An 18,013-nucleotide genomic window follows, 5' to 3' on the forward strand; every position below is an offset into this window, starting at 1 on the left:
TGTTTACATTGTCTTTTTTCTTTTCTTTTGCCTTTATGTTAAGCACTTTGAATTGCTTGAACATGCGTCGTTTTAATGCAGGGCTGCTAAAGTTTTAAGGCTTATTAGAAGCCACACGCTGCCCAGTGGTTTCTAACACTATGAGACAGGATTTTGCAACTCTGAAAAGTTGTCACAACAGCAATAATTTTCATTTTTCATCATAACAATCCCAAGGTAAACAGTAGAAGGCTAATCACTACTGATGATCTATTATTGATGATCACTGTGCTTCTATAAAGAAATCTCTTGAAACCTAATATGTATTGAAATGCAGAATACACTTACACCACTGGCACATTTTTAAAGTTGTTGTATGACACTTAAGATTTTTGGATTTCATAATACATATTAAAATACTGTAGATATCTGCAGTGACTGTGTCCATTATAGCGCCCCAACAGAAACATGAGTGATTAGCATCTTGTCAGGCAGACTGGTTTTCTGGTGTAATTGCTGCGTCAGCTGAAATGTGTGCAGACTGCGGTTAGACCCTGCTGATCTTCCAGGATTCAAACCGCTGTCGCCACACCAAACAGGATTCTTACAGGACACGGAGAGTTTTCATTTTCACTTTAATTCGGTGGCATTCCCCTTTAACAAGACAACATGGAACGTAAACATTGGCAGGGTCCAACTCTGGCTGGCTTCCCATTTGTCGATAATAATGCACAAAAAAAACAATAAAATAAAACAAAAAAATATAAAAAATAATACTCAATGATGATACTAAATAGGACATTTAAGAGCTATTTTTGGAAATGTGAGGATATTTGTGTTTAGTACAAAACCTGCTTCAGAATGGAAAACATCTGTCTGTCCCAAAACATTATTATATTAATTTATTTTACTAAAAAGCTTCAATATACAGTCCAATAATACTGCTTAATCACTTACAATGTGCAAAGGAATAAAAGAGCAGATTGTGCCGAGCAGCTGTGTGTGTGTGTGTGTGTGTGTGTGTGTGTGTGTGTGTGTGTGTGTGTGGTGTTGGGGTGTCTCAACCCAGAGCCAGACTGTAAATGTAAAAAATAGTTTTTTTGGTTTTAAGAGCAACTTAACATAAATAACATGTAAATCAGACAGCTTTGGAGTTGTTAGGCTAAGGCTAAGCTAGGCTAGCATGTCCTGGTTTTCTATTTGTCCTTGACACACAGAGATCAAACTGTTGTAAATATTTTAATCTGGCTCTGGAGGGGACAGATAACAGGAGGATTTACCAGAAGTGACAAACTGTTCCTTTAAGGTAATGTTGATTCAAATGTAGTTTAACTCCTGTGGTCTGCAGCGTCCCCTGTTGTGCAACACCTGTCTGTCTGTCTGTCTGTCTGTCTGTCTGTCTGTCTGTCTGTCTGTCTGTCTGTCTGTCTGTCTGTCTGTCTGTCTGGTCATCTAACAACTCTGTGAATCTGCTCCATGTGAGAAACTTTACAAGAATGTCAAGTTGTGCCTGAAGCTCCCACTATTTAGATCCTGTGTGAGGTCACAGATCTGTAATGGCAGTCTGGTATCTGTTGATTCCGTTTTTTCTGTAGCGGACACCAAACGGTGTTTGAGCAAAGCCACATCCCTTCCAGCCATAGTACAGCTCAAGGCTCCATTATGTTTCAAACTAAGTGCTTGTTGGATCGTCTGAATCCACCTCCGAATCCAACAGTCACCAGTAGACCCCGTCTAAACTGCATTCTTCACACAATCAAGGTTTCTGTCACTTTTCATGTGAACAACCGAACATGATGACTGCCTTCAAGTAGAGACCAAACGTAAATCATTATCCCAGTTTGATTAGTTCATTGCATCCTGCGCGTCTCCCTGGCGACAGGCTGCCTTTCAGTGTGACCATTCGCAGAGGCTCGGAAAGGCTTTGCCTTCAGACCGGGTCAGACAATACTTTGTACAAACGACTGTTTAAAGCATATTGAGGCTTTTAAACAGCTAGCCAAGCCCTGGATCTGTGTGTGTACGGTCAAACGGCGACTCCACCTGCCAATCAGCTCCCAACGACCAACGAGGTGGTGAACACTCATCGATCTGTACGGCGTCCACCAATCAGCCGGTGAGCTCCACAGGAAGCTCCCGGCTGCACAGCGCCTCCCACTGGCGAGCGAGGAGTGAGATCAGCCTCTCTCTGCTGTCCGCGCCGGGGACAAAGACGCACCACTGCACCTCGCCCTCCGCGCCACTGCTGGCTCCGCCCCCTCTGGGCGAGGCCTCCTCCCCTGCTGCGGCGAAGTGGTCCATGGTGAGGTGGCAGAGCAGGTCGGGACCTGGCAGGTCATCGAACACAAGGGTCAGAGCCTGAGGGTACGTCTGGTACCCTAACAGGACCCGGTCCAGGTCCCGGATCCTCCGAGCCTCTCGCAGCTGGTACCGCTCCCTGTAGGAGGACACGAGGATGACTACCACCATACTGTCAATATGACCCTTTTCACATTGTTATTTCATACATTGTTATTATGAAATTAATTAAACAGGGCGTGTTTTAATTTGTTAAGTTTATTATTAGGCATGCCGGCTGATCTGGACATTTTTTGATGGATTTGTATCAGCTGTGAAGCTCAGCCGAGGGTTTCGATTGGAACTCAGTTCCAACACTGGTGCAGGCTCCTCGTAATCGACACAGTGAGTCAGGAAACTGCAGAGCAACGCAACCGAACAGCAAGCAGCGGTTCCAGTTAATGATCTCCACCCTAACAGAGAGGGATGCAGCAGATCTGCTCCGCCTCTGGGCTGATGAAGCTGTCGCGGTTTCTGTTTCAGCAGCATGTTTTCTCATGTGGGTCTCAGAAGTGCCACGATTTGTTAAAAACTGCATTTAGAATTTCAAATGTTCCGTAAACTGGGGAAATAAAAATAGACCAATTTAAATCTGGTTCATATTTTCCTACCGTTAAAGATCCATAATGACAAATCTTATACAGCCATCCATATCTGATGACCAGTGACTAAAGCAGGTCAGCTGATGGCTGTTTCCCCGGTTGGAGAAAACAGTGAGCACAACGGAGCTTTGTGGGCAGGATTAAGAAAGCCAGACTAAGGTCCCAAAAATGGACACAGGTGTACAGATTAACAGCTCTTAAATCAACACGGTTTTTTTTTAGCAACAAAAGATATGCTCCAATCTAATGAAAATGATGTCAACGGGCCAGATACGCGTCAGTCACCGCTGATTGGTTAAATAATCCCCCTCCCAAACAGAAAACAGCTAACATGAACATGATGTCAGACTGAATAGTGAAGTGAAATAAAATGGCAATTAGTTCCGATTATCAGAATAGTAACACTAGCATGTTTTATGTATTTTCTTCGATCCATGCAGGTCTGTTTTTAGGCTCCAGTGAATAGTGACCTTAGCTTGGTATTTTCCCCATGTTCCCTGTGACTGAAGAACCATCTACGTCACACACCGTCCTTCAGCCAGTCAGTGTCTCCTCTTCTTCCTCTTTTCATGCAGCAGACAAGTACACAAGGCGAGACAGGGTTTTTTTTAAGCTTTCGGCCAAATACCCAACTCTGCAGCGTTCAGATTTGGTTGTTTAAAGTTTGTCGGCCCTGCCTCCCAAACCTGAAGCTGTCTATAGCTATGTTTCCATCCACACGTTTTTATCCAAATTAAGTGATATTGAATGAAAAATTCCTTATGGAAATAGTAAAATTGGATGGAAATTCATGAATATCTCAAAGGAAATACGTTCGGTCTCATCAGATTTGATCTTGATCGATATATGGCTTATGCGATGAACGCTGATGGAAACGTTATTTACCGAATAAATAATGAGTTGCGATTAAGTTTTAGGTTTTATGGTCGCAACCCGCCACAAAACAAAGAAGAAGTTTTAGTTCATTTCCTCCCAGTATTTCTATTCTGTCTGTACACATGGGGGTGTCAACAAAGACAGATGGGAGTGGACGAACGAGGAGACGAGAGACTTTCAGAATTTAATTTATCAGGAATTAGTGAAGGAAATGGCCGACAAAGGTTAGGACAAGCCGTGGGACGTCCTCCGGAGTACATGGAAGGCCCTCAGACAGCGAGACATGTCTCAAAAAAAGAGTTGTCTCGCAGCGGTGCCAGAGGGACAATAAAAGGCAAGTTGCATCCGCATCGTCATAGCGATGTGTTGATAGTGTCCTTGGTTAATAACAGGCCTCATCGCTGCAGCAAGGCTGATATGGAGGAACTGGAGGAGCACATCCACGCCAGGGCTCTCAGACTGGACTCAACTGATGGCCGAAACTGCACCATACGAATATTTGATTGCCAGGAGTAACAATGTCAAAGGGAAGTTCCATTTAGTGTGGGAATATTTCTGTTCATATATTAAGGGCTTGATACATTCAAACATGAATGGAAACCCCTTAAAATGTTCAATTGGATATACCAGTTTGATCGCAAAACAGTATGTGACGTCATTACACACAGGTTTTTATTTGCTTTAAAGCAGTTGGATGGAAACACACTTTCACCAGCTTTAGTCACGAGTTGTTTTTTTTACCAAATTTCAGCTAATTAGATTGACTAGTGGATGGAAACTCAGCTACTGTAAATAATTCAGCTCCTAAGTGACTCCCCTGGATAATGATAGGCAAAGGTTTTGAAATGCTGCGGTACAGGAAGGGCAGGACTTCCTGTGTCCTCACCTGGAGGGTGGTTCTTTGGCGAAGTCGGGCAGAGGATAGCTGACGTAGTCCTCGTCCAACAGGAAGACGTCAGTGCTGGTCAGGATCAGCGTCCTGGGCTGGAGTACAGGAGACGGGCTGGAGCCAGAACCAGAGGAGGAGTGGCCTGAGAGAGTGGAGCCCTGGCTGGGCAGGCTGCTGGGGATCTGGACCTGGAGAATAGAGTACTAATTATCCTAAAAGTGATACGATCCTAAACAGAAGCAACTACAACGTGCCAGTAAAGTCAGTTACAGGGAGGTTTTTGTTTTGTCACTTGAGAGCAATGGAAATTGTGAACAAATCACTGACATGATTATTCCAATATATATTACACAACATTAGCACTTATTTGGTGTTATGGCTGCACGATATGAGGAAAATATCTAATTGCGGTTATTTTGACTGATATTGCGATAGGATTCACAGTATTGGAGGGAAGGATCGTTTTTGTATCATTATTCTCATTTTCATTGAAAATTATTACCATTGAAAATGATTAAAGTGTGATTTCTGCGAGAATCTGTACCAAACAAAGATTTTTTTGTAGATGTGTAGGCCGGGACGTCTCTGCAGCACCACAATACTTCATCCAGAATGGTTTGACACGTATTTTATCTTTAACAAATATTGCGCCCTCCTGTGATTTGGATATTGCATTAGTGCATATTGCGATTTCGATACATTAGTGATGAATTGTGCAGCCCTATTTGGGGTCATGTTTGCGTCCAACTAGTGAAGTTAAGTATATTTAAATATTGGCTAATACTCTTTTAGCTCTTGTTTAATTTCTTCTAACTCCTGAAAATGACGCTATGAGAGGTGAGAGTGAACTAAAACTTAAGTTACGGGCTGGAAAATACAAAACATTGAGCTAAAAGACACTATAAAGCTCTGTAGGGCTGAGGGGATTATAGAGTCAGGTAATGGCAGTCGTGATCCTTTGTTTAACATAAAATATCAGTTCCAGACGCTTTAGTCTGGCTCAATGGATGTACATTGCGGGGATAAAGGCTGACATCCAGCGAGTCTCCGTCCTCTCTTCCAGGTTACACTACCCAGAATACCCAGAGACAGGCGGTGTAGCCAGACCAAACTCCATCACTACCACAGCTGTGGAGATGGGTCTGGCAATGAGAGACTATAGACGCTTAAAATGAATAGTTCAACATTTTGAGAAATATGCTTCTATGTTCCGTATTGATACACCTTCCAATTTCCCTAAGCTCATGATCACCTTGATCATCAACTCCAGGGGGGAGTTACAGTATGTGCTATTTTTCTAACTACAAATTTGAGGTATCTGTACTTTACAGGAGTCTTTTCTTGGCCACTTTCTACTTTTACTCCACTACATTACAGAGAGAAATATTGTCATTTTTACTCCACTACATTACAAATGTTTGCACGCAGATTCCTTACATTGTAAATTATTATAATTATTATAACTACCCAACAATATATTGGCCTAAAAGTACACTTAGCTGATTGTACACTTAGTTGATTGACAGAGCTGTTTTAATCGTTTCTAGTTTCTAAAATGTGAGGATGTTTCCGCATTACTTTTGCTTTCAGTACATTTTTCTGATGATAGTTACATACTTCTACATAAGTAACATTTTCAATAGAGGACCTTAACTTGTAACAGAGTACTTTTACAGTGTGGTATAAGTACTTTTACTCAAGTAAAGGATCTGAATAATTTTTCCACCACTGACTGTGCCTGTACAGAGACCAAAACGAAAATCTATCAATCATCGTTTGTATCTGGCAACCTGATACAAACTAGAATAGTTCCAGCACGTTAACTCCCCTGAAAACACAAAGTCCAAAAGGAAGAAGTGACTCACCTGGAAGACCAGCAGGTACAGCAGGACGTTGAAGGAGCGCGAGGGCGTTGACGCTGCGCTGGCCGGAGTCTTCCTCTCTGCCACGATGAAGGTCAGGTCTCCCATCTCCTCCTCACTGGGATAGATAAACTTCACCCTGCTGCTGTGGACCAGCTCGTAGTTCTGCATCTTACCTGCAGGGGGAGACAGAATCCCATCTGTCACCATCTTCAGTTTGACAACAGGTCAGCAAATTAGATTCCTCTTTCTCACTCTAACAAGTCAGAAAATGTGTTCTGATTTTTCACAGATAAAATAAGGGATGTATAACTAAAAAATAAAATTTCAACAAATCCATATCAGGACAAAAACATCAATATTTCTCTTTTTAGAGAGTAAATTTACTAAATAGATAAATATTCATGTGGAATGGTCATGTTTTAATTTGTACAAAAGGAGGGCTACAACAGGGCTGAACAACAGTGATTCAAATCTGATTCACATATATTATTTGAGAATATGATACGGTTTTCACTCTAGTCACTATTGCAGAGTGAGCCGGTTACATTAAAGGTCTCATGGCATAAAAATGTCATTTTTTGAGGTTTGAAATGTTAGAAATGGCGATAGGTATAAACCGAGCCCTGGGTATCCTGCTCTGCCTTTGAGAAAATGAAAGCTCAGATGGGCCAACCTGGAGGTCATAAGGAGAGAGGTTACCTCCCCTTTCTCTGCTTTGCCCATCCAGAGAATTTGGCCCACCCATGAGAGAGAGACATCATGGCTTTCAAACGAGCAAAGTGGCAGTTGGTCAAGGCCACACCACCTCTCCTCAATAACTACAGACTCAGAATTGGCACATACTTAGGTAAACTCAATGTGGGGCGGGCTCTAGTGGCTGTAATTCTGCACCAAGGTTGAATTTTGGGAAAGAGACTTCAGATACAGTATTAGGGGACCACTAAGGTCTATATAAAAGAAACTTCAGTTACAGTATTAGGGGACCACTAAGGTCTATATAAAAGAGACTCGATACAGTATTAGGGGACCACTAAGGTCTATATAAAAGAGACTTCAGATACAGTATTAGGGGACCACGAGGTCTATAAAAGAGACTTCAGATACAGTATTAGGGGACCACTAAGGTCTATATAAAAGAGACTTCAGATACAGATTAGGGGACCACTAAGGTCTATAAAAAGAGACTTCAGATACAGTATTAGGGGACCACTAAGGTCTATATAAAAGAGAATCAGATACAGTATTGGGAACACTGGGTCTATATAAGAGACTTCAGATACAGTATTAGGGGACCACTGAGGTCTATATAAAAGAGACTTCAGATACAGTATTAGGGGACCACTGAGGTCTATATAAAAACTTAGATACGTATTAGGGGACCACTAAGGTCTATAGAAAAGCATCCAAAGAGCACCATGTCATGGGACCTTTAAGAGTGTGGCATAATGGGTTGCTTGTGGCCTTGTTGTTGCTGGCTAGAGGGTTTCTTCATGTCTGTTAATAGTGCATATTTTCGTCAGATATAATAAGAATCAGTGTTCTCAAGGAGTTTCCAACAACTTGTGTGACATGTTTTGGAGAAAAAGTCAAAAGCGCCTCCTGGCATCTTTTTAGCAGAATGTTTGTCACAATAAAAAGCTCAAAGAGATGAAGTATGGAAAATTAAAATTAATTCTGACCCCTTCTAAGACCCTGGAAGGAGAGAGTGCAAGTACTGTACATGACTGATAAACAGCTTGGACAAACGTGGGATTTAGGTTATTAAGTGTTTCCTGTTTCACATTTACAACAGAAAAGAACTTCAAGGATGATGAATACCTAACTCTTGGACAACATGTATCTTGGATTAAATAATGAGAAACAAAACAGTAGAAGAAATAAGAAAAAAACAGGACCAATCCGTTAATAGACTGAAAAGAACCAACTGCATCCACAGGTAAATAGTCCAGTGACCACTGAACTAGATCTGTGTGTTCTTTAATTGGAAATGGATCCCATGCTACAGTGTTTGTAGAGTATTTCGTTATAAGTGATTTCTGAATATTGTCATTTAAATGTGAACAATGATAAACATGACCTGTGATGTTTTATTCAAAATGTTTCCAAAAATCTCCAAGAAAAATCTGTTGGAAACAAAGGAAGTCTTACATTGGGCCGAAAAATATCTGAATATACTTCTGTAATCTCCATCCCTCTATCACAGTCGTTCCCATTACGGATTTTTATGCAGTCAGGCAACAGATATTTTAGGGGAAAGCGTGTTGAATGGATGATCGCCGACAGGTTGTTCAGATAGGAGTTGATGTCAAAACAGATATTATATTTCTTCTGAGTGTCCCAGCGGGGTTACCTGTGTTTGTGTTGGTGAACTGCGAGTAGAAGTCCTGATCTGATGGCTCTGGAGGAGGAAGCTGCTGCTGCAGACTCAGAGCCGACATGAGCTCCTGAAGGAAGACGCCCGTCCCATAACTGTCCCGGCTGAGACAGCACACGATGTGATCGGCTGAACGACCTGCAAGCAGACACAGACAGAGAGAGAGAGAGTCCTTAGGTAGATGATGAACATTTTTATTTTGGTTAACATACATGAAAAAAACAATTAGTTCTCACAATTTGCCACCGTAGCTAACCGAAAAAGAAATAGGCTGAAGCCATGGCTTATTTTTGCCTTTCCTATATTCCCCATAGAATCCCCCAGCAATCCATCAGAATTAAATTAAACTAAATAAATGAGTACAATCCTAGTCATTTTAATCAAATGACTTCATAAGAGCTTAATTATTTTAGATAGATGGTAAGAGGACGACAGGGTAGAATCAGCCTTAAGCAGCAGTTTGATATGAATGAGTAAGAGCTCTGCAATCACTGGGGACAAGGAGTGTGTACATCGTCCACTGACCTACGACTCTGAAGTATTGGTCGAACAGTCCCACGTTGACAGACAGCAGATCAGACAGTCTAATGGACAGACAGCAGCACAGACAGACGTCGGAATCTCCAGAGTCCAATATGTCCAACACTGACCGACACATAGAGATAAAGAGATAAAAAGAGATTTAACGGGCACACTGATGTTCACTACACACCAGAAAGCACGACATGAAAGTTAAAGAGAAACTGCTGCCTGCTGTTCTTCAACCAGTACAATTTTAGGGGTAAAAAAAGCTAACTTCATTGGTTTATTTATCTGATTCCCCATCAGTTTAGCCTTACCATACCTGGGGACCATGGGAGAAGAAAAAAACAACAACAATTAGAATTGTGGTTTTGTAAATCAAAGTAAGTGGAAAATAATATTATAAACACATGCGCATATATACTTCATTGCATTTGGTCTACAAGTGTCCAAAAAGATGTCAGACATCTGTGGGTTCAACTGATATATACAGCTGAGACTTTTAGTACATGCTAGTATATGTTGTACTAGCAGTACATGTAGTATATTTTACTAATACTACAATTTATGATTTTGGGCTAAAGAAGATGTACTCTACTGAACTTAAATAAAAAATATATATAAGTCTGGAAGCAGTAGTAATAGTAATAATAAGATGTATTAAAGGTAAAAAAAGCAGTAAAGATAGGAGAGACAGTAGTAGTTCTCTGTGCATTAGAAAACTGCAGCATGGTTAAGTAATATATCTCTCCAAAAGAAGCACCTCAAAATATACTGGCAGAACTTGAGTAAATTAACTAATATTAGGCAGAGCTGAAGACTCAACTTGGACTTATTGTGGAATGTAGCAATGCAGCAGGAGCAGTAGTATTAAAATTGTAAATGTAATCGTTCCTTACTCTGACTGAACCAGTCATGTCAGTTAATCATACCTGAGTGATGGCCGAGTGTGGAGGCGGAGTCTTCCAACAGGAAGTAGATTGTGTCAGTGGAGAGCAGCAGACAGCAGGTGAGCTCAGACTCTGGAGACTTGTAGAGAACCACAGACAGCCACAAGACCTGTCTCACCTCCTCCACCTCAGACTGACACCAAAAAAGTAAACGCGTGGAGCCGGAATTTAAACAAAGACCGCACAAAATGTGTATTTCCTGACATGAAAAGTGATCTATGCAGTGGGAGAGCGGTCGTTCTTTGAGCTCAGACAGAAAAATCATCACCGGTCAGAAATCTTCTACACAGAACGGACTCGAGTCATCTGACGTCATTGTTTGAGGTAAGTTTCTGTTTCTTCATTGACTGTTGTGTCAAAGCTTGACTAACTCTACATGCTGTCCTTGGCTCTGCATAAAGTAACAAGGGCAAGGTGGCAAAAAATTGAAGGTGAAAAAATAGAATAAAATAGAATATTAATCAGCAACTATTTTGATATTTGATAACTTTAAGTGACGTTTATAACAACACCTATTCGTTTCCTGACATTCTAGAGACCAAAGACTTCCAAAACTGGACACATTATTCTCTAATTCTGTGTTAAACTCAGTGTGTACAGTATTTAGGTATCTACAGGCTTGTGCCTAACAAACATTACAGTGGCAATCAAAGGGTGTGTGTGTGTGTGTGTGTGTGTGTGTGTGTGTGTGTGTGTGTGTGTGTGTGTGTGTGGTGGTGTTTGGTGTGTGGGGGTTTTGTGTGTGTGTGTGTGTGTGTGTGTGTGTGTGTGTGTGTGTGGTGTGTGTGCGTGTCCACCACTGCTATATAGCTGTGGAGTAGGTCAGCAGCTGCTGTTCTCCAAGCCCAGCAGAAGCTTCAGCCTGGGGAGAGACCTGGGGTGAGGGGGGGGACGGCTGGTTCCTCCACTTGGAGGCGGGAGGTGTCCCAGCTGAGAGAGATGAGAGAGAGAGAGAGAGAGAGAGAGAGAGAGAGAGAGAGAGACGTAAGGAAAATATGTAAAAATATCAACAACAGAAAGAGGTCATCTCTTTATCATTGATAAAGAGTTGTTGTCAAGGATTTTGTTGTTAATGCACAGCCACTGGCGTCCTTGTTAGAGACGCCTATGTGTTCCGACTCCAACTATAATTTATTCTTGCAATGGACGTGTCCATTCACTGTGACAAAACCAATACCTAGAAAAGCAGCTGTGTCGACAGCACAAAGGTCCCAGGGGCCGCTGTTATACAACCACCTTATTTTTAGTTTCATAAAACATACTCAAATTCAGAAATATGTAGGATATGTGCTCACTCAGGAGCATGTAGAGACACATTGGGGTAAACAAACCTACTTAGAGCTGTCCATTTGTGATTGGATCACTCAGGACGAATTTTAAAACCAGATAACAACAGGGCCAAAGTGTGACCTTAATCAAAGCATAAGCGTGATATTAGCATGCAGAATTACATGGAGAGAGAGATCTATGTTGAAGTAAACAGAAGAGCTTCAGAAGTCTACCTGCTGGTGCTGTGTGCTTTCCTTGTACTGGTACAACAGCACTGGTCTGTGGATCTGAGACGGCCTGAGAACACAAACACAACAACAACGGTTAAAACAAACCAGCAAGGGTCAAACTAAATTAAACCATCAGCTGAAATAAGACCAGAGGAAAATTCCTTTCTTGGTCTGAGTGCATAAGCAGGTAGTCGGTCTTCACCTTGCTGTGGACAGGGCCTGCAGGGCTGGGGCAGGGCGATCATCTTCAGCCCCTCCAGAGAGGCTCTCCGCTGGCTCAGCTCCCCCAGGAAGGAGCTCCTGTTCTGGGCCAGAGGGAAGAGCAGCAGCAGCCTCTGACCGCCCAGCAGCAGCTCCACAGTGTGACTCCTCCTGGACACAACATGGTGGTTAACATACAGATAATAACAATACCTAAAAGCAAAGAAACCAAACAATAGAGCAAACAATAATGAGAACAAGAAATGTCTCAATAATTAATTTTGGCATTTTAGTCTGTTTTACAGAGAAATTCATCTTTGTGTGCCACTGGAATAATTTTAATAACTTTTACACCAACGTTTGCCTTCTTATGAGCATAATGGGCGAAAATAGATGTAGTGTCATTTTATCAATGAGTAAACCTAATCAAGTAAAACAAAATGTTATATGCTGATTAAATATATGTGCATGTTAACTGCAAAACTCAAAAGTCAGCACTGAATAGAAACGGTAAAGCAGAAGACAAATTAACTGTGAAATACAATATGATTCATTTTGATTCAGTTCAGTTTGCTTATTAAAGATTCAGTTAAATCAGATAACTATCAAAAACACCTACAAAAGCACCTATCAGAATTAATACTGGGAACTTCAATATTTCCTTATTCCATAAGTAAGCAACACTGGTATTAATTTCAGCGTAAAACAGGAACAGAATGTGAAAATATAATCAGAATCAGAAATACTTTATTGATCCCCGAAGGGAAACTCTGTGTTACAATTGCTCGGATATTAGAAATATAAGAAATATAAATAAAGAAATATAAGGAGTGTGGATATTTACATAGTTAAAGGTATATTATGATACAGTATTTACATAATTAACATAATTAAGGTGTTGCAATGGTGAAAAGAAAAAATAATAATAATAATAATAATAGTAGCAGTTGAGTATTGCACACATTACAAGCCAGTGTAATTGCACAAAACAGATAATATTGTCCAGTTTCAACCCCTCTAAGTGTCTGTGTGTCGGACACTTAGAGGGAGGAGTTATAAAGTTTGATGGCCACAGGTTTGATGGCCACAGGCAGGAATGACTTCCTGTGGCGCTCTGTGGTGCATTTTGGGAGAATGAGTCTATCACTGAAAGTGCTCCTGTGATTGAGCAGCAAGCCATGGAGTGGGTGTGAGACATTGTCCAAGATGGCATGTAGTTGGCATGTAGTTTGGACAGCGTCCTCCTCTCTGACACCACCAACAGAGAGTCCATAAAGCTCACTATTTATCAGTAATATACCAAGACTATTTACTAGGCTAGCCCAAAGCCTGGCAAACAGAGATAAACATGTTGATGCTACTGTCAGTGTTTTAGTCCAGACAATTACAAACTTTGTAAGTTTTTTTCACATGCTGTTGCAACTAGTAACGTTAGAAAAACTACAACACCTCACCGGATCTAGCTAGACCGGAAACAAAACAACAGGCACGTCGCACACACGCCGTTTGGGCTCTGGACCCGGCCAAAGAGTAGTAACGCTACGTTTTGAGTGGATGGCGAGCTCGAGACGATGAAAGGGATGCCGATAAGAGTCTGACAGGAAAGTTTACTTTTTAAAAGGTTGCCACATGTTCCATTGACAAAACCAAAGTGATCTGTGTGTTTTGTCGTTGTGAACTGAGCGATCATCGCAGCACGTCCAGTCTGAAATACCACCTGATGGCCAAGCACACAGCTGATGCCAATTCCCCAATTTTTTTTCACCCTTTTATTGATGGACAGTCTTACACTGTGAGAGATTATTTGCTCCATGTGAGAATGTTACATGTGAAATTGAACACTACAGTAGGCTATACGCTAATGCTGTTTTCAGTAAGGAAACATTTGCACAAAGCAAGCCGATCCACGTTTCCATATTGATAAGAGCATTAAAATTTGAAAATAGGGCACCCAGATAGCTCAGTTGGTAGAGCGGGTGCCCATGTATAGAGGTTTACTCCTCGACGCAGCCGGCCCGGGTTCGAATCCAGCCTGCGGCCCTTTGCTGCATGTCACTCCCCCTCTCTCTCCCCTTTCATGTCTTGAACTGTCCTATCAATTAAAGGCCTAAAATGCCCAAAAAATAATCTTAAAAAAAAAAAGAAATTAAGGGACATTTAAAATAGATAAAAATGTGTGATTAATTCCGAGTTAACTATAACATTAATGCGACTAAATATAGGAGTAAATCTCATCAGCTTCAGGTAGCCAATCAGCATGCAGTATGCTTCTACCAAGACCTAATAATGGAGCTGATTGGCTGGCTAACGTAACATTATACGCCGTAGAGACATGCAAGAAAAACTCTACGTTACACACAAAGATGGCTCATGTAGTATGAACTGAAAAGTGCATAAAATGCTTTGTGCCGTAATGTGTAATGCTGTAATTTCATGTTGTTAAAATGGATATTCTAAAAGTGTTATCTCTCAGGAACCGGTATTGAAGTATATTGGTATTTGGTACCAGTATCAAACATTTTTGACCGATACCCTGCCCTACAGTCTACAGAGTTAACCCTCCATTCATCCAATCCCATCCTCTGTACCTGTGGTGGTGTTTAGGGTCGGGACAGGAGGAGCTGCAGGTTCTGTCCCCGACCTGAGAAGCTCTCTCTCTGGGGTGAAGCATCATGGAGCCGAGGGGCACACGGACCAGCCTGCAGCAGGAGGAAGAGGAGGAGGAGTGATGATGGTCAGCCGGCCGCCTCTCTCTTTCTGCCAGCTCTCTGAAATCCATCTTCAGCACCCAGAGGTGTCGGTGGGTGAGAAAGAGGAGAGAGAGGAGGCTGGGGTCCTCCCTCTTGGAGAAGATGTCTGACAGGAGCGGGTGGGTGTCCGGGGCAGAGGAGGAGTAGGAGGAGGAGGAGGAGGAGGAGGGGAGGAGGAAAGCTGGATAGCCTCCCTGGGCTCCCTGACTCTCCTCCAGCTCCCAGGAGTTGATGAGTGAGCGGGGGAAGAGCTGAGGAGTGTTGGGGGGCTCCGGGTCAGTCTGAGACTTCGCTGCCTGGAGAAACAATTGACACGGTTTTTGTTTTCTAAAGTGCAGACATAATGACAGACTACCTGACGATACCTGTGTCCTTTGTGTTGAGGTATCTTACACGTTTCTAAATAATAATACAGCGGAAACTAAAGCTCTGTTTGACCCAATTACAGACTAAACTGGGTCAAATAACTTGGATTTTTGACTTGGATTTTATTACATTTAACTGTGTCAATTATATTTCTTTACTTGGGTAAAGTTTCAAAGTACTGCACCGCACTGCACCCTACTGGGAGAAAGTAGTATTTAAAACAGCATTTGATTTGAACACTTAAGCTAAGGAAAAAAATGTAACTGAAAAAGAAGATGTCCTTTTCAAATGTCGGGACTTTAAGTGGCCCATGTGCTGCTCTCTGACCTGGATCAGCACCGTCAGCTCGCTCCTGATCTGCCGGAGCTCCTCTGCCTCGAAGAAGATGTACCAGCGGGTCGGACCGGCTCGGAGACCGAAGGCCAGGCAGGAGTCAGGGAGCTCGGCTTGAGAGGAGAGCTGGAGCTGGGAGTACGGCAGCAGGAGGTCCACCTGCAGGCTTGACAGCACCTCCTCGACAGGAGCCTTCTGCTCCTGGTCTGAGAACCGGAAAACACACGGCACATACAATTTCAAAATCCTTTCTGCACCTGCAATATCTCTACCACAGTATGTAATTTACTGGGTATTAGGGCTGCAACATTTTGGTCAGTCAATAATTTTTTCTAGATTTACGGATTACTTGTTGGTCGATAAAATGTATCTTTTCATTGCTTGTTTTGTTCGACCAACAGTCTAAAACCCAACGATATTCAGTTTACTATCACATAGGGGTGGGAATCTCTGTTCATCTCATTATTCGATTCCAATTCAGATGCCAAAGATTCCATTCTATTTTTTTTTTTAGTCATTCCATGCTTGAGCCTTAAACGTTCTTGTGAAAGTCACCTTCTCTCATATTTAAAGATGAAGAATTGGCTTCTTACAACATGAAACATGAGGTGGTCACATGGGATGAAGTAGATTTACAGCCTTCATGTGTTTTGCCTAAATATGTTATGGATGTCTCATTAGATCATGTGTATATACAATACGTTTAGTCTTTCCTTTTGGCCATTTTTTGTTTTTTTTCCTGCACTCTTGCCTAAACTCTAAGTTGATGTCACTCTGTTTTCTGATCTGTACATGTCTGGAAACAGTAACTTCTAAAAAAAAATCAACACATTCATTTTTTTCAGAATCAAGCATTGAATTGTTTTAGAGAGACTCGCGATGCATCTAAGAATCGATTATCTTTCCCACCCCTACTATCACATAAAGCAAAGAAGTCCTCATAGTTGAGAAACTGAAACTTGGAAAAAGTTTGGCATTTTTGTCAATTATCCGCATATTAAAGTTATAATACATCGGAGGTATCGGTTTGTAAACACACAGCGTCCTTGCCGGCTTAACAGCCAGAGAGAGCCAGCACTGGACAAAGCAGTGATTCAGAGGAATAAAATGTTATTTCCTGATTTCCTTTTATGATCTGACCATTAATTAACAACCATGGTGGATTAATGTTGACTATAAGGCACTGTTTGTTGCCTGCTGATGAGTCGTGTGATAAAAAAAAAAGAAAGGGGAGGAGGAAAAAGACTTTGGAAGTAGTGTATGATTTAAACACACAGTGGAAAAGGAAGTGTCCCTGAACTAATTGTTAGTTATTAGTTGGTTAATATTCCGGCTACATTAGGGAGGCCTCAGATGAACTCAGATTAATTCATTGAAAATATGATGGGTAGCAAAACACAATTCATTCAAACAAAAATAAAAAATAAAATAAAAATGGGTTTGTATCCAGACAACTGAGGTTGATTGGGTGCTTACCTGCGTCCTGATTGGTCCATGTGATATCATCTGATAGGTGTAGCAGGCCCAACAGCCGGTCCGTCAGCACCAGGCACGCCTCCTTCTGCTCCACCTCCTCCTTCACCTGAAGACAGTAGCACCACAGAACCCTGCTGACCTGCACCTCCTCGTCCTCCTCCTCTTCACACAGCTCCGCCTGGGGGCCCCTGGGCCCCTCGGCCGGAGGAACAGCCAGCGACGTGGAGGAGGAGGAGGAGCAGACCGTCTCCTCCACGGAGTCATCCAGACCCATCTCGAAATATCCGTCCCTGGAGCTTGGACTGGAATAAGGAGCATAAAGCGGAGGATGAATTGAGAATCATGCTTTTGTGGGTATTTTGTCATCATTGTATTTTTACATTGATATTAGGGCTGCACATTGTGAGGAAAATATGCTTTGTTGTAATATTGCGTTATAACGGTATTGCTTGCAATAAACAAACAGATATTAAGGTGTACTCAGTTCTGCACTTGTGCTGCTTTCAATATTCTGATGAAATACAACAAACTGCTGGTTGAATTTGAAACAAATTAAAGGAAATCATTTTCTTTTATTGAACAAATTGAACATTGAATTGAATATAAAAGGCACCACTTAAAAAAATTCACATTGTACATGTTAAATTTGGAAGTGCAGTTTCCTACTACTGTTGGTTTTGTTTATTGCACAGGTACTCATTGTATGTTTAAATATAATTTCATGAGGTACAATGATCATATACAGGCCACAAGAAAAGCTTTCTTTTAACTAAGACAAAACGTTTGCGATATGGGTATTGTGATAAGACGTAAAAAAACAAAACAACTGGGCAACTCTAATAGATATTGTAGAAAAATACAAACTTGTCATTTATTGGACACATCCTCATCTCCGAAACTACTGCAAATCCTACAAATTGCTGTGAATATCTAAACAAGCAGGGGCATCTAAGAATCCCAGAATCCTGTGTGACCTTTAGGAAAACCGTTTTTT

General features: G+C 41.7%; 1 protein-coding gene across 1 annotated transcript in view; it reads right to left on the reverse strand.

Moving 5' to 3' along the window:
- Positions 1-596: 596 nt before the first annotated feature.
- The window catches only part of nisch (nischarin), a 33,839-nt gene continuing 16,422 nt past the window's right edge, over positions 597-18,013 (reverse strand). Inside the window, 14 exon segments of the mRNA XM_032514893.1 lie at positions 597-2,416; positions 4,681-4,871; positions 6,549-6,721; positions 8,899-9,060; positions 9,448-9,567; positions 10,377-10,527; positions 11,192-11,211; positions 11,214-11,254; positions 11,256-11,324; positions 11,897-11,960; positions 12,096-12,265; positions 14,683-15,140; positions 15,538-15,749; positions 17,020-17,321. Coding sequence (XP_032370784.1) covers positions 2,089-2,416; positions 4,681-4,871; positions 6,549-6,721; positions 8,899-9,060; positions 9,448-9,567; positions 10,377-10,527; positions 11,192-11,211; positions 11,214-11,254; positions 11,256-11,324; positions 11,897-11,960; positions 12,096-12,265; positions 14,683-15,140; positions 15,538-15,749; positions 17,020-17,321 — 2,461 coding nt within the window. The 3' untranslated portion in view covers positions 597-2,088.

This window comes from Etheostoma spectabile, chromosome 4, assembly GCF_008692095.1.
Source record: "Etheostoma spectabile isolate EspeVRDwgs_2016 chromosome 4, UIUC_Espe_1.0, whole genome shotgun sequence".
NCBI classification, from domain to species: domain Eukaryota; kingdom Metazoa; phylum Chordata; class Actinopteri; order Perciformes; family Percidae; genus Etheostoma; species Etheostoma spectabile.